The 12,512-nt window shown below is 40.8% G+C and overlaps 1 protein-coding gene and 1 long non-coding RNA gene across 24 annotated transcripts in view; one reads left to right on the top strand and one right to left on the bottom strand.

Moving 5' to 3' along the window:
• Nucleotides 1-7,290, bottom strand: part of LOC132694607 (uncharacterized) — a 45,409-nt gene extending 38,119 nt beyond the window's left edge. Inside the window, exon 1 of the long non-coding RNA XR_009617396.3 lies at nt 7,178-7,290. This is a non-coding gene — a long non-coding RNA (uncharacterized LOC132694607). The remainder of the gene's footprint in view (nt 1-7,177) is intronic.
• C2CD5 (C2 calcium dependent domain containing 5) overlaps nt 7,173-12,512 on the top strand; it is a 102,918-nt gene continuing 97,578 nt past the window's right edge. For all 23 annotated transcript variants that reach the window (XM_078450030.2, XM_078450028.2, XM_078450025.2 and 20 more), the window contains exons 1-2: nt 7,173-7,286; nt 7,441-7,560. In XM_078450030.2, coding sequence (XP_078306156.1) covers nt 7,471-7,560 — 90 coding nt within the window. In that variant the 5' untranslated portion in view covers nt 7,173-7,286; nt 7,441-7,470. The remainder of the gene's footprint in view (nt 7,287-7,440; nt 7,561-12,512) is intronic.

The raw sequence follows: 12,512 nt of genomic DNA, 5'->3' as shown, positions 1-12,512 counted from the left end.
TTAGTGTTTCTCTGGGATAGAGTCCCCCTTTTTTTTTAAGTTTATTTATTTATTTTGAGAGAGAGAGTGAAAGTAAGTGGGGGAGGGAGGGACAAAGACAGAGGGAGAGAGAAAATCCCAAGCAGGCTCTGCCCCGTTAGCCCAGAGCCTGACACGAGGCTCAGTCTCATGTACTGCCAGATCAGGACCTGGGCCAAAATCAAGAGTTGGATGCTTAACCAACTGAGTTACCCAGGTGCCCCTGGAGTAGATTCCTAAAAGTAGCATTATTGGGTTAAACACAAATCCATACATAACTGTGCTGAATTTTGCCAAATTCTCTTCCATACAGGTTATGTAATTTTGCATTCCCACTAGCAGTATATGATAGAATCTATTTCCCCACAGCCTTTCTACAGAGTATATTGTCAAACTTTTGGATTATACCCTTTCTGGTATGCAAGAAATAACAACTCCTTTTGTTATAAATTTGCATCGTTATTATGAGAATTCTTTAATATGTTGTAGGGCCCTTTAACTATCTATAAACCATCTGTTTATATTTCTCCTCCATTTTCCAAAAGGATTTTAGCTTTTTTAGAAGCTCTTTATGTATCAGGGATATTCATTCTTTGTGATAGAAGTTCCAACCATTATGATGTGAGGAATACATTCAATTTTTCTTTTTTCCACACAGCATCAATAATTAAGAATTGGAACATGGTAGGGTTTTTTGCAGTTGAAAAGAGATCAATGCAGACAGCATAGGTCAGTGGAAGAGTCATGAAAAATAAAGTCATGTAAGATTACATGATCTTACAGACTCTTACAGTCTAGATTTTAAATTTTGGTTTTTATCTGAATAGCAGTAAATAGGCATGAAGAGTAATATGAACCAGGGGATGTTTAAACAAACCTCCCTCAGCTGGGGGAAGTGATGGGTCAGTTTCTTTATCCAAATGGGAGACACTATAGAGATTATCTACTTGGTGGCCAAGACACAAGGGGAGTAACAGTGGGTAAGGTCCCAGGGTATGTAGCTGAATTTAAACTTGGAATATTATTCAAGTCCCAACATCTTTATTGATTTATTTTTTTAAGTTTTGACATCTTTAGTATTAAAAGATATGTAACTTATCTTGTTCCAATAGGGTTTCTGCAAGTATTGTTAAAATTTCAACTTCATCTGAACTGCAGTTGCTGTCTGCATGTATACCACCTGTAACATGTAAAACTACTCCCTCCTGTGGGAAGCAACACAACCTATAGCAGGTTTAAAAATTTCTTATGTAGCTATCTGGAACAGACCGAGTAGGTGTCATATCACAGTAGGCTGTGCAGGGCACAAGCCATAAACTCAGCTTACTTTTGTTCTTGCCATCAATTGCAGTAATTAGCAACCATTCCACTTGTCAGCACTCTTCTACTGAATAATGCTTCTCCACACTGGGAGCTGAATCTTGCTGAATGACAAATTCAGTAAATATATATCTCTAGCTTTGCTTTCCAGTGTATATTGTATAGATTACTGGGCTCCTCCCCTAAGAATAGGAAAAGATTTGAAGTTACCCTCAAGGGGTTAGGGAATTATATATCAATGTAATTAATTTAATTAATGTAAGTGTTAGTGTCTCTGTGAAGATAATGGCTTATAGGATCATAAAAACTCTGTTAGTGCCATCTAATTGGGAAAGGAAAAATGGTATGTATAGGAGGAAGTATAGTGTTAACTTTTAAGGGTCAGACATATAACTTGGGTCCTGGGAAGTGAGGTGAATTGGGACCTACTTCAGTTTGTAGATACTGAAATGAAACAATTTATTTGAACAATTCATTTGAAATGGAATAATTCGGTGCTAGGTGATAGATTAACACCAGGGGAAGAAGGTATAATCTGACTTTAAAAAACCCAACAAGACAAAAATAAAAACCCACTTCGATGTCTCTCTCTTGAATTTCAGAACATTTTTACTTTTACATTTTATTTTATTTATTTTTTAAAATGTTTATTTATTTATTTTGGGAGTGGCCTAGAGCAAGTGAATGAGGGAGGGACAGAGAAAGGAAAGGGAACGAAAATACCAAGTAGGCTCTGCGCTGTCAGCACAGAGCCCGATGCTCACAATTTCATGAATCATGAGATCGTGACCCGAGCCGAGATCAAGAAACGGACGCTCAACCGACTGAGCCATGCAGGTGCCCCTGAACATTTTAATTTTTTTAAAATCTTTTATTTTTTAAGTATTTATTTATTTTGAGAGAGAGAGAAAGACAGCACACGTGCGGGAGGGGCAGAGAGAGAGAGGGAGAGACCAAATCCCAAGCAGGCTCTGGCACTGTCAATCCACAGCCTGACGTGGGGCTCGATTCCATGAACCGTGAGATCATGACCTGAGCCAAAATCAAGAGTCTGATGCTCAACCAACTGAGCAACCCAGGCACCCCTCAACATTTTTACTTTCTTATAAAGAAAAGGGTCTGACAAGAATAAGGGAGTATCCCCTGATCTTTGGCAAGAAATTCCTCTAAAACAGAGTAATGGAAAGATTACGATTTTAAAAGATCACTTGGGCTACTTTATGGTGAATGCATTAGATGAAAGCAAGAGTACAAGTGGGGATTCCAGTCTTCCAGGTGAGAAATAATGGTGGAAAGTAGATGGATTTGAGAAATTAATTGGGCATCAAGGGTAAAGAAGAGGAAGAATCAAAGATTATTATCAATTGTGGCTAGAGTTTTCCACAAAGGCCTTAAGTAGACGTAAGTGGAAAACCTTTAGGCTTTGCAGTACAGGCACAAGTAGGAGGGCTTGTCCTGATGCTGGCACAATAAGAAAGTCAAGGCCTATAACCTTTTCATTACACCAGGTTGACATGGCACACCAAATGCACCGATACTGATACAAAGCAACGTGTTCCCACTTCAGTAATCTTCCAATCTAGAGAAACTTTAACTTATTGTGGCCACTGTGCCCACCATACATGAAACACTCCTTTATGAGCTACAAGGGAACCAATGGGAAGATGAGTCTACCTAACAATTTAACTCAATTTTACCCTTTACTCAGCTGATTTGCTGCTTGAGAAGTAAAAGTACCTGAGTGTTCAAGTTGTCATTTGTACCTACCCTCAAACTTTCAGCTTGAGCACTTGACTAGGTAGCTGGTGTTTTGCAATCTGAGATGGGTAACACAGTAGAGGAGGACCAGGCTTTTTATTTTGTTGTTGTTATTATAATTGCTGTTGTTACAGTTGTAGGAGAGGTAAACAAAATAAGTTTGGTTTTGGATATGGATTTTAAGGTCACTTTGATACTCCACATGGAAACAGGAACTAGGCAATTGAATATATGGGTCCAGATACTCGAAGAAAGTTGTGAGCTAAAGATAAAAGTGTTAGAATCCTCAGCTCAATAGAAAGAAATCAAAATTATGGGCATGAATGAGATCACCTAGGGAGAGACTATAGTTAGAAGAGGGACAAGAACTGAAACCCTAAAGAAAACTCGTATTTGTTAAGGACAGCGAGGAAGCTGAGAAGGCAGAAATATACGTTTATATATATATATATATATATATATATATATATATATATATATGGCAGAACAGATAAGAGAAGCATGGTGTCTGAATATGAAGAGGAAGACCATTTCAAGGAGAACATGATTAACAGTGTCAAATGCTACGGAATCCTGTAAAATGAAAACTGTCCACTGGATTTTACAGCCAAAAGTTATTGATGGCCTTGGTGAAAGTTGTTTTGGTAGAGTGGTGGTAGCTAAAGTCAGAAATTGTTTTAAGAGTGTCTGTGAAGTGAGGAGGAGGCACCAAATATAGATAACCCTTGAGAAATTTAACCTTGAGAGGATGGAGAAGGATTAAAAGGAACATTTTAGGAAGCCAGAAAAGAGAGCAAAGCAATAAATGTATACGTTATGAACATTTAATTCCACAAGTATTTACTTCTGTAAGCATTTATGGATCACATGAAAGGCACAGGGAGGGAACTGAGAATTGAGAGATGTACAGGAAACAGTCCTTCTCCTCTAGGTACTCAAAGTTTAATAGGGGAGAGACACAGAAAAACAATTATGTATATAGACAGTGTAATAATAGATATATTGGATTTAGTAGCAGCATAGCAGTGGAAGTGGGAGTGTAGGTTTATCAAGAAGGAGATAAGGGAAGATGTTAGAAGTAACACTTAGGGGTGCCTGGGTGGCTCAGTCAGTTAAGCATCTCTGTCTTGATTTTGGCTCAGGTCATGATCTCGTGGTTCCTGAGATGGAGCCCCTCAGTTTGGCTCTGCACTGAAGTCATGAAGCCTGCTTGGGATTCTCTCTCTCCCTCTCTCTCTATCCCTACCCTGGTTTCACCACCTCTCTTTCTCAAAATAAATAAATTTAAAAAAAGAAGTAATACTTAAATTGAGTTACGAGTTCTTAAGTGTTTGCAAGGATGACTATGAGCAAGACATTCTAGACAGAGAAATATGCATAGTTTATAGGAAACTACATAAGCCTCTATTTTTTAAAATTTTATTAAGTGTGTCTTTGAGAGAGAGGACGAGTGTGGGAGGGGCAGAGAGAGGGAGATAAGAGAATCCCAAGCAATTTTTATCTTGCCTGAGCAGAGCCAGACTTGGGGCTCAGTTTCATGAACCTTGAGATCATGATCTGAGCCGAAATCAAGGGTCAGTTGCTTATCCAATTGAGCCACCCAGGTGCCCTCGAAATTACACACAGCCTTTAAAGAGGGGTTCTTGGAATCAAACTGCCTGGATATAAATCCTGCCTCCAACATTACCAGCTCTATGACTTTGGGTCACCAAGTAAGCATTGCAAAGCTTCAAATTCATTACCTATAAAACGAAGGCTGATAATTCCTATTGCGTAGAATTTTAGGGAGCTTTTAAAGCTCCCTAGCACTGAATTCAGTAGCAGGTACATAGGAAATATTCAATACATATTAACTTTATTTACTGTAGGATCTGAGATGCAAAAAGAGTGGTAAAGTATGAAGCTACAAAAGTTAATCAGGAACCAGATCATGATAGATTAGTCAGGAAAAGTCCACACTGTGCCCAGCATGAATTAAAACAAACCAGTACAATTATTAGAAAACAAACTGAAGTCAGGCTTAATTCTACTAAAAAAAAGTCTTCAGGAAGCATCTTAATTATAATCTCCTGTTAATGAAGCCTGAGGCAACAGGTATGAACAAGTACCTTACAGGATACTAATTAGGAAGCTGAGATTGTTAACCTCTAATTGTGTAATTTGCAAATATATTTTTACATTACAACATCTTGTAATACAAAACATTATTTTCCATTAAGATTGTTGCAAACCTTCAATTTTCTAATTTTTTTCTTTTTAGGTTTTAGTTTTTTTTTTTTTTTTTAATGAATTGGTAGCGTGGTAATACTTTGATTTCAGTAAAAAATCTATTTCAAATCTACCACCCAAACAAAACATACCGAAATGAACTGGTCACATAGTGTCTGTCGCTCACCATGAGAGTTTTGTAAGGGCATTTTAAGAGTAGTTAGATTGCACAGAAAGCTGCAGTAGGATCTAAGGAAATCTACCTGGGAGCTGTGGCTTTCTAGCCTTTAGTCATAGTTTGAATGGATAGTTTTCTGTACTCCAAAAAGTCAGTGATTAATATTTAAAATTTTTATTCTGAGGAAGCCTTTTTCTTTTCCCTTTGGAAGTTCAACTTCTCACTTAATGTGAACAACATTCCCTCTATAGAAGGATTTGCTGCCTTAGAAAATTTTTTTAATGTTTATTTATTTTTGACAGAGAGAGAGACAAAGCATGAGAGGGGAAGGGGCAGAAAGAGAGAGGGAAACATAGAATCCAAAGCAGGCTCCAGGCTTTGAGCTGTCAGCACATAGTCCTACAAGGGGCTTGAACTCCCAAACCGCGAGATCGTGACCTGAAGTCTGTTAACACTACTGAGCCACCCAGGCGCCCCTTTAAGATTTTATTTTTAAGTAATCTCCACATTCAATGTGGGGCTCCAACTCACAACTGGAGATCAACAGTCACACGCTGCACCCTCAGGGCCAGCCTGGCACCCGGACCTGTTCAGTGTTTTCAAAGTTAAAGTTATATTGGCTTAAACAAACAAACAAACAATCTTCATTTGGGAATTTTCCATTCCTGATGAATCCGGGGGTAAAATCTTTCTACTGGCATTGTTAATGGTGATTTTGGTATTTGATATGGCATGTGCCGTTAATGCTGTTTTTGATATTTGGTATGGAGTGATTTGTGTTACATCCTGTGCAGTGTGCCTTAATTTCCCTAATTTTTCTCTGATGGTCTGAGCCTATAGATTATGCCTCTTTTTTTGCATGTTTATGTATATATATAATTGGGTTGATTGTTCAAGATGTTTAATTAATCTCATCTAGTTGGTTTCTCGCAGTTGACTAGAAATTTCACAGGGTAGGAGGTCCTGAACTCCTGCCAGTAAAGTAGGTCTTATCTTTAGGCTTGTCTGCGCTTATTAAGCACACTGACCTGATCTAAGAAGGCAGGGCAGACTTCTTCAAGCAGTGGCTTTGGATTTCAAAGTTTTGTTTTTTTCCCCCAAGACCTAACCAGTAACATCTACAACCCAGTACACGTGTATATGACTGACTAAAAAAATGTTGCTAAAGAAGACTTATTTGACTACCCGAGATATCCCTGAAATTTCTTACTCTCCTTCGTATAAAACAAAAACTACACGCCGTCCAGGTAGAAACCAGCTAACCAGACTTTATGAACCACTAACGGGTAAAGGCCGATGGCAATCGCTCCTCTAGCACTCTCCGCCGCTACCCCTTCCGTTATACCCTTCGAGAATAAGTCCTTGCAGCTGGGAAGGCGGCGACCAGTGAAGTCACGGAGCCGAACCAGCGCTTCGTCCCTGAAGGACGCAGTCAGGTCGCCTTCAGGGAAGCAGCCTCGGCTCGGTGGATGATGCAGGGCTCGACCTATTTCCCTGCCCTCTGGCTTCCTCGAAGTCCGTCCCGCCCCCTCCATCTGCTCTCCGTGAATGTAAGTTCTCCCCTACAAAGTGCGCCGAGCGCCGAATGATCGATGTTTCCTCCACGCCCCGAAAGCCGCCATTTTGGGGGGAGGAAAATACAAGTAGGGGTGGCAGAGGCTCCACGGGATGCTGACTGGCTTTTGCTTCTCTTACCAGCACTGTGGGACCGGGGTAGAAGAATCCACCGGGACCACTCGTCCGGCTGCCTCTCCGGAATGAGGCTTCAGCGCCCGCGCGGGACAGCCCCCTTACTCATCCGAGAGTGAGTGGCAACCATCGGCGCGGCGCGCCATAGCGCGCCCTCCACTGTCAGTTACCCCGCGCGCTCCCGGCAGCGCGCGCCGCTCCCCGCGCGCTCCCGCCCCTCCCCCGCCGGGCTTGGAGCTCGGCGCAGACTCGCTTGTTTGTTTCTGCAGGAGCCCAAGGAGAGGCCGAAGCCGAGAAAGATGCCTGGGAAGCTGAAGGTGAAAATCGTGGCCGGGCGCCATTTGCCAGTGATGGACCGAGCTAGTGACCTGACTGATGCCTTCGTGGAGGTTGGTGCAAGGTCCTGCCCCTCAAAGCACAGGGAGTGCCAAGCCCTGTGAAGGATCCTACCCACCTCACCCCCAGCTCTTCAGCCCATTCTCATTTCGACTGGCGTCCTTTGTGCGGTGCTTGTCCAGCCGTCCCTTGAGGGCTGACTGACGAGATTGCAGCCCATGTGATGGGTGCAGCGCTCACAGGCGTCTGTGGCGCGCCGCGCGGGGAGGCAGTTACTGCTCTGCATGCTGGGGTGACCCTGATGTCAGGACTCATAACAGGCCACCTGCCAGTCAGGAAGCGATCCTGAGGCGTGGCCGCTCAGCCACCGAAACTCACACACACGTACATTCTTCTGTTTAGGAGGGTGGCTTCTGACGCCGAAGTGATGGAGATCACGTTAAAAATGTAGATACAGTCCGTTATGGGCACTTGGAGACCTAGAAGGCGTGGCGATCCACCCCTTAGCATAACATTCTCTGAATCATCAGTGTTAAGTTAAAACACAGCAGGAAAGCTTTCTGCTCTTGTAGAGACTGGTAGGTCTGATGAGCTGTTTTAGGGTAATTTAGTGCCTTGAGGTAGGAAGCCAATTAAGTGCCATGGATTTAAATTGCAAAATTGCTTTTTAAGTCATGATTAGTTTAAAGCTCATGCAAATTAGCACAGGCCTAGGGCCCGGAAGGTAATAACCCAAAGTCTGAAAGAAGCCAAGTAAAAATTGTAGTGAAAGTTGACATGATGAGCCAGAGCATTAGAATAATAATCATTTGGGCTATTAATGCTTAGAGTTGATAGCTACAGGATAATATACAACCTGATTTCATATCAATATAAAATATTCTTTTCTTTAAAAAAATTTTTTTTTAATGTTTACTTTTTGTTTTTGAGAGAGAGAGAGAGCGAGCGCGCGCGCGCGCGCGAATGGGGGAGGGGCAGAGAGGGAGGGAGACACAATCTGAAGCAGGCTCCAGGCTCAGCACAGAGCCCCACCCAAGGCTCATACCAACCAGCGTGGGATCATGACCTAAGCCAAAGTCGATGCTTAACCCGACTGAGAGCCACCCAGGCACCCCTCAGTATAAAATATTCTTGATGTTCCCTAAAGGTTTTCTGACTTAATAATTGCAGTTTTTCCTCCCAAACATTGGTATAGTTATTCTTAATCCCAACTTCATTTTCATTTGAGAAAACATGTTGTGTGTGTTCTTGGGTCAGCTGTTAGGTAATGGAGATTCACAAATTACCAAAGCAAAGTCTTTGCTTTTAGGTAGCTCAGAGACTGACCCATATAGTTGAGGTTAATAACTAATAGCTAACATTTGTTGAGTCTCATTATTGCCAGGTTTTTGTTAAGTACTTTTTAATTCTTATTACAACAGTCCTGCTATTATATTATTATCCCATATTACAGTTAAGGTAACTGAGGCCTAGGAACAGTAAATAATTTGCCTAAGATTTCTTAACCATGTAAATAGCCTTGTGGTCTGTTCTCTTAACCACTGTGCTAACATTGCCTCTCTGGACAAGGTGATGAGTGTTGTCGAATATGGAAACTTCATTCTGTCTCTGAAGGTTTAGGAAGTCTTACTAAGAAAATGACATTTGAGCTGAACCTTGAAGGATACTCAGGATGTTACCAGACAGAAGGAACGTCAAAGGCACAGGATGGGATACATGGTATGTTCAGGGAACTATCTTAGTTTGGGATGTGTCTGGGAGTAAAAGGGAATATGTGAGTAGTGGAGGTTGTGGGGGATGAGCCTGGAAAGGTAGGTTGGTGCCAAATCTTGTTTTCTGTACTGAATAATTTTCCTTTATAAGCAGGGGTAAGCAAAGAGAACTTTTTTTAAATGTTTTTTTTTTGAGAGAGAGAGACAGAGTGTGAGTAGGGGAGAGGCAGAGAGAGAGGGAGACACAGAATCCGAAGCAGGCTCCAGGCTCTGAGCTGTCGGCACAGAGCCCGATGCGGGGCTCGAACTCATGAACTGTGAGATCATGACCTGAGCTGAAGTTGGTGGCTTAACTGACTGAGCCACCAGGCACCCCGCAAAGAGAACTTTTTAAGCAGAATTGAAATAAGGTGATGTTTGTATTAGGTTGTTTATAGGATGACTTGTATGATAATGTTATTGATGAACTAGACAAGTGAGAGTTGAGGCAGGGAGATCAGTTAAGAAGGTGGTAAAATTATCCAGGCAGTATGTGCATGTTGAGAATGGCTATGGGAACCAACTAGAGGAGAAAGACTTAAGGGACATTTCCTAGGTAAAATAATGCCTTGGGAATCAATGGTTTTGCTGGCAAGGGAGGGGTTGGATTTAAGGGTGACTTATTAATTCCTTCTTCCAGCAAATACTTTATAAGTGCTATTTGCCAGGTCCAGTGCTAGTCACTGGTGTAGCTGATGCGTACGTAATAGTGAACAAAATAGACTTCGTTCCTGCTTTTATGGAGTTTATATTTTGGTGGAAGAGACAGACATTAAAAAGCAAAGAAATGATTAAATATGGAACTGTGATGAGTGATATGAAAGCAATAGAGAGTAGCAAGGAACATCTGTTTTAGATTGGGTAATTGGGGGAGACCTCAGAGGAAGTGTCCATCAGAAGACATGCTGGATGAGAAGGAGCCAGCTGCTTAGGGAGTGTATTAGGAAGTGAAGGGAGATGTGTATGACTGGCGTATAGTGAGTAAAGGAGAAAATGGTGTAAGATAAAGTTGTAGAGTTAGTCAAGGAGCCAATCGTTCAGGATCTTAGAGGCCGTGATTGGGAGTATGGATTTTATTCCAAATTCTGTAGTAAGCGGCTGTTGAGATGAGTACTCTTTTTTACTACCTGTAGTATGAACTGAAAAGAGAAATAACTGAAAAGAGAAAGCTATTTGGAAGCAAATAGCTAATTACGAGATTCTATAATAGTTCAAAAAAGAGAAGATGGGAGCCAAAATGTTGGTTTGGTAATAGAAGTGGATGGATTCCAGATACACCATGAAGAGGGATTCTAGAGGATTTATTGGTCGACTGGAGTAGGGGACCAGGGAAAAGGAAACTAAAAGATGACTCTTAGTTTTCTGGAATTTTGGGGGTAATTTTCTGAGACTCCATGGGATTGATAGAGATTGATTGAGTAGGTGAAGAGTCAGTTTCCGTCGAGGTGTGTTAAGTTTGAGACGTCTTTAAGAACTTTAATTGGAGTTGTCAGTGAGGAAGTTAGATTTCTGAGTGTGGTGTTTAGAAGAGAGGTGTGAGTTAGAAATGAGCTCATACAGGCCAGTGCTTTTCTATTCTAAGACCCAGTACCCACTTTATATAGCACGTGTTTTGAAATCCACTCTTTACTACGCTGGCATGATATTTGTAGCTGATGTAAACAATCCTTACAATTAAAAATCAATATATTGCTCTAAGTATAGTATGATAAGAGACTTTTTAAAATTTGTATTTCAATATGGAAGTACTTGTTCATTAACATAGTAGAAGATGCAAAGTAATCAGATTGAGAACATGAATATTTATTAAGCCTTTGTATATACCCATCACTGTACTGAGTATAATACAATGTGCTGGGGATATAGCAGTGGATTAGACAAAAATTTCTTCAATCATGGAACTCACATTTTAGTGAGAGGAGGGAATTCATAAAGAAGATCATTAAAGAAAAGATAAACTCTGTTAAATAGCGAGAATATGGAGAAAATAAAGCAAGGATACAAGAGAGGGAGTGCCTCACTTTGTATAAAAATCATATGAATCTGACTCCGTAGAGAGTGAGACAGTTGTGCAGTCTTGACATCTCAGATGGCCTTCATTGCTATCTGATCTTTCAAAGTAGTCAACTCATGGGAAAAAGCAGAATTTTCTCTTAATTTACACGTTGGTTTTATTTCTTGACAATTATGTATATGAAAACTCCATTACAGTACTTTTATCTGTAGAATGAGATGGGTTTTTAATCCTTTGTGACTGTCTGGTAGGACATTTGAAAGTCATGAGACAAGTCTTCATTGTAGGGGACTATTTCTTGCATTGCAGGACACCTACTTTCTCTGGTCCTTCCTCCTAAATATTACTATTGTTCCCCACAAAAACACCCATAGAAATTTCTAAAATTCCCTTAGGAGTTGGTTCTGTCCCGTTTTTTAAACCTCTGAATGAGGGGAGAGAGAAGAATGGATCCTTGAAAAAACTTGATATTAAATGTCTATTAGAGGAGGGGGACCAGGGGAAGAAAACAGAAATTATCAGCCAGTTGGGGGAGAGAAAAATCAGGAAAGTAATGTCTGAAAAGGCAACAGGGGAAGTTTCTGGAAAGAGGAAGCCCTCAACCATTTAAATGGCACTGAGGAGGTCAAGTAAAGAGGACAGAGAAATCACTGTATTGGACAATATGGAGGTTGTTACTGATGCCAACAAGAGGAATGTGAAGGAAGCCCATGAGTTAAAGAGCCCATGAGTTAAAGAGGGTTAACAAGGGGTACAAGGGAGGTGAGGAAGAGGTGTGGCAAGAATGGACAATTATTTAAAGAAATACAGCTGTGAAGAGAGGAGAAATGGTGTGTTATTTGGGGAGTATGTGTCTTTCAGTACTTAAGTTAGAAGATATTAGAACATATTTGTGTGGTAACAGGAAAAATCCAGCAGAAAGGGAAAGATTAATGCAGGAAAAAGGGGATAATGAAGGATTACTGTATAATAAAGGGATAAATTGTGTGATGTAGACTGTAAGTGCTGTATAAGCTCGTAAGAGAGGGAGATAATGGTGCCTGAGCTGGTCATGAGAAGTCTTTGTGCTGGACTTGAAGGATGGTCAAATTTCTATAGGCAGAGAGGAAAAAAGGACATTTTTCAGATGAATAGGATAAACTTGGTAAAAGCAAAAGGAGAGGGATAGAGCATATGTAATTGAAGGGAGGATTCTTGTGGGGAATAAAATTTGCTAGGTAGGGAGATGCAGATTATTGAA

The sequence above is a fragment of the Panthera onca genome, chromosome B4 (genome assembly GCF_046562875.1).
Source record: "Panthera onca isolate mPanOnc1 chromosome B4, mPanOnc1 haplotype 2, whole genome shotgun sequence".
Lineage (NCBI taxonomy): Eukaryota > Metazoa > Chordata > Mammalia > Carnivora > Felidae > Panthera > Panthera onca.
Note: the sequence above shows the minus strand (reverse complement) of the source record. Positions and strands in the feature narration are given on the sequence as shown.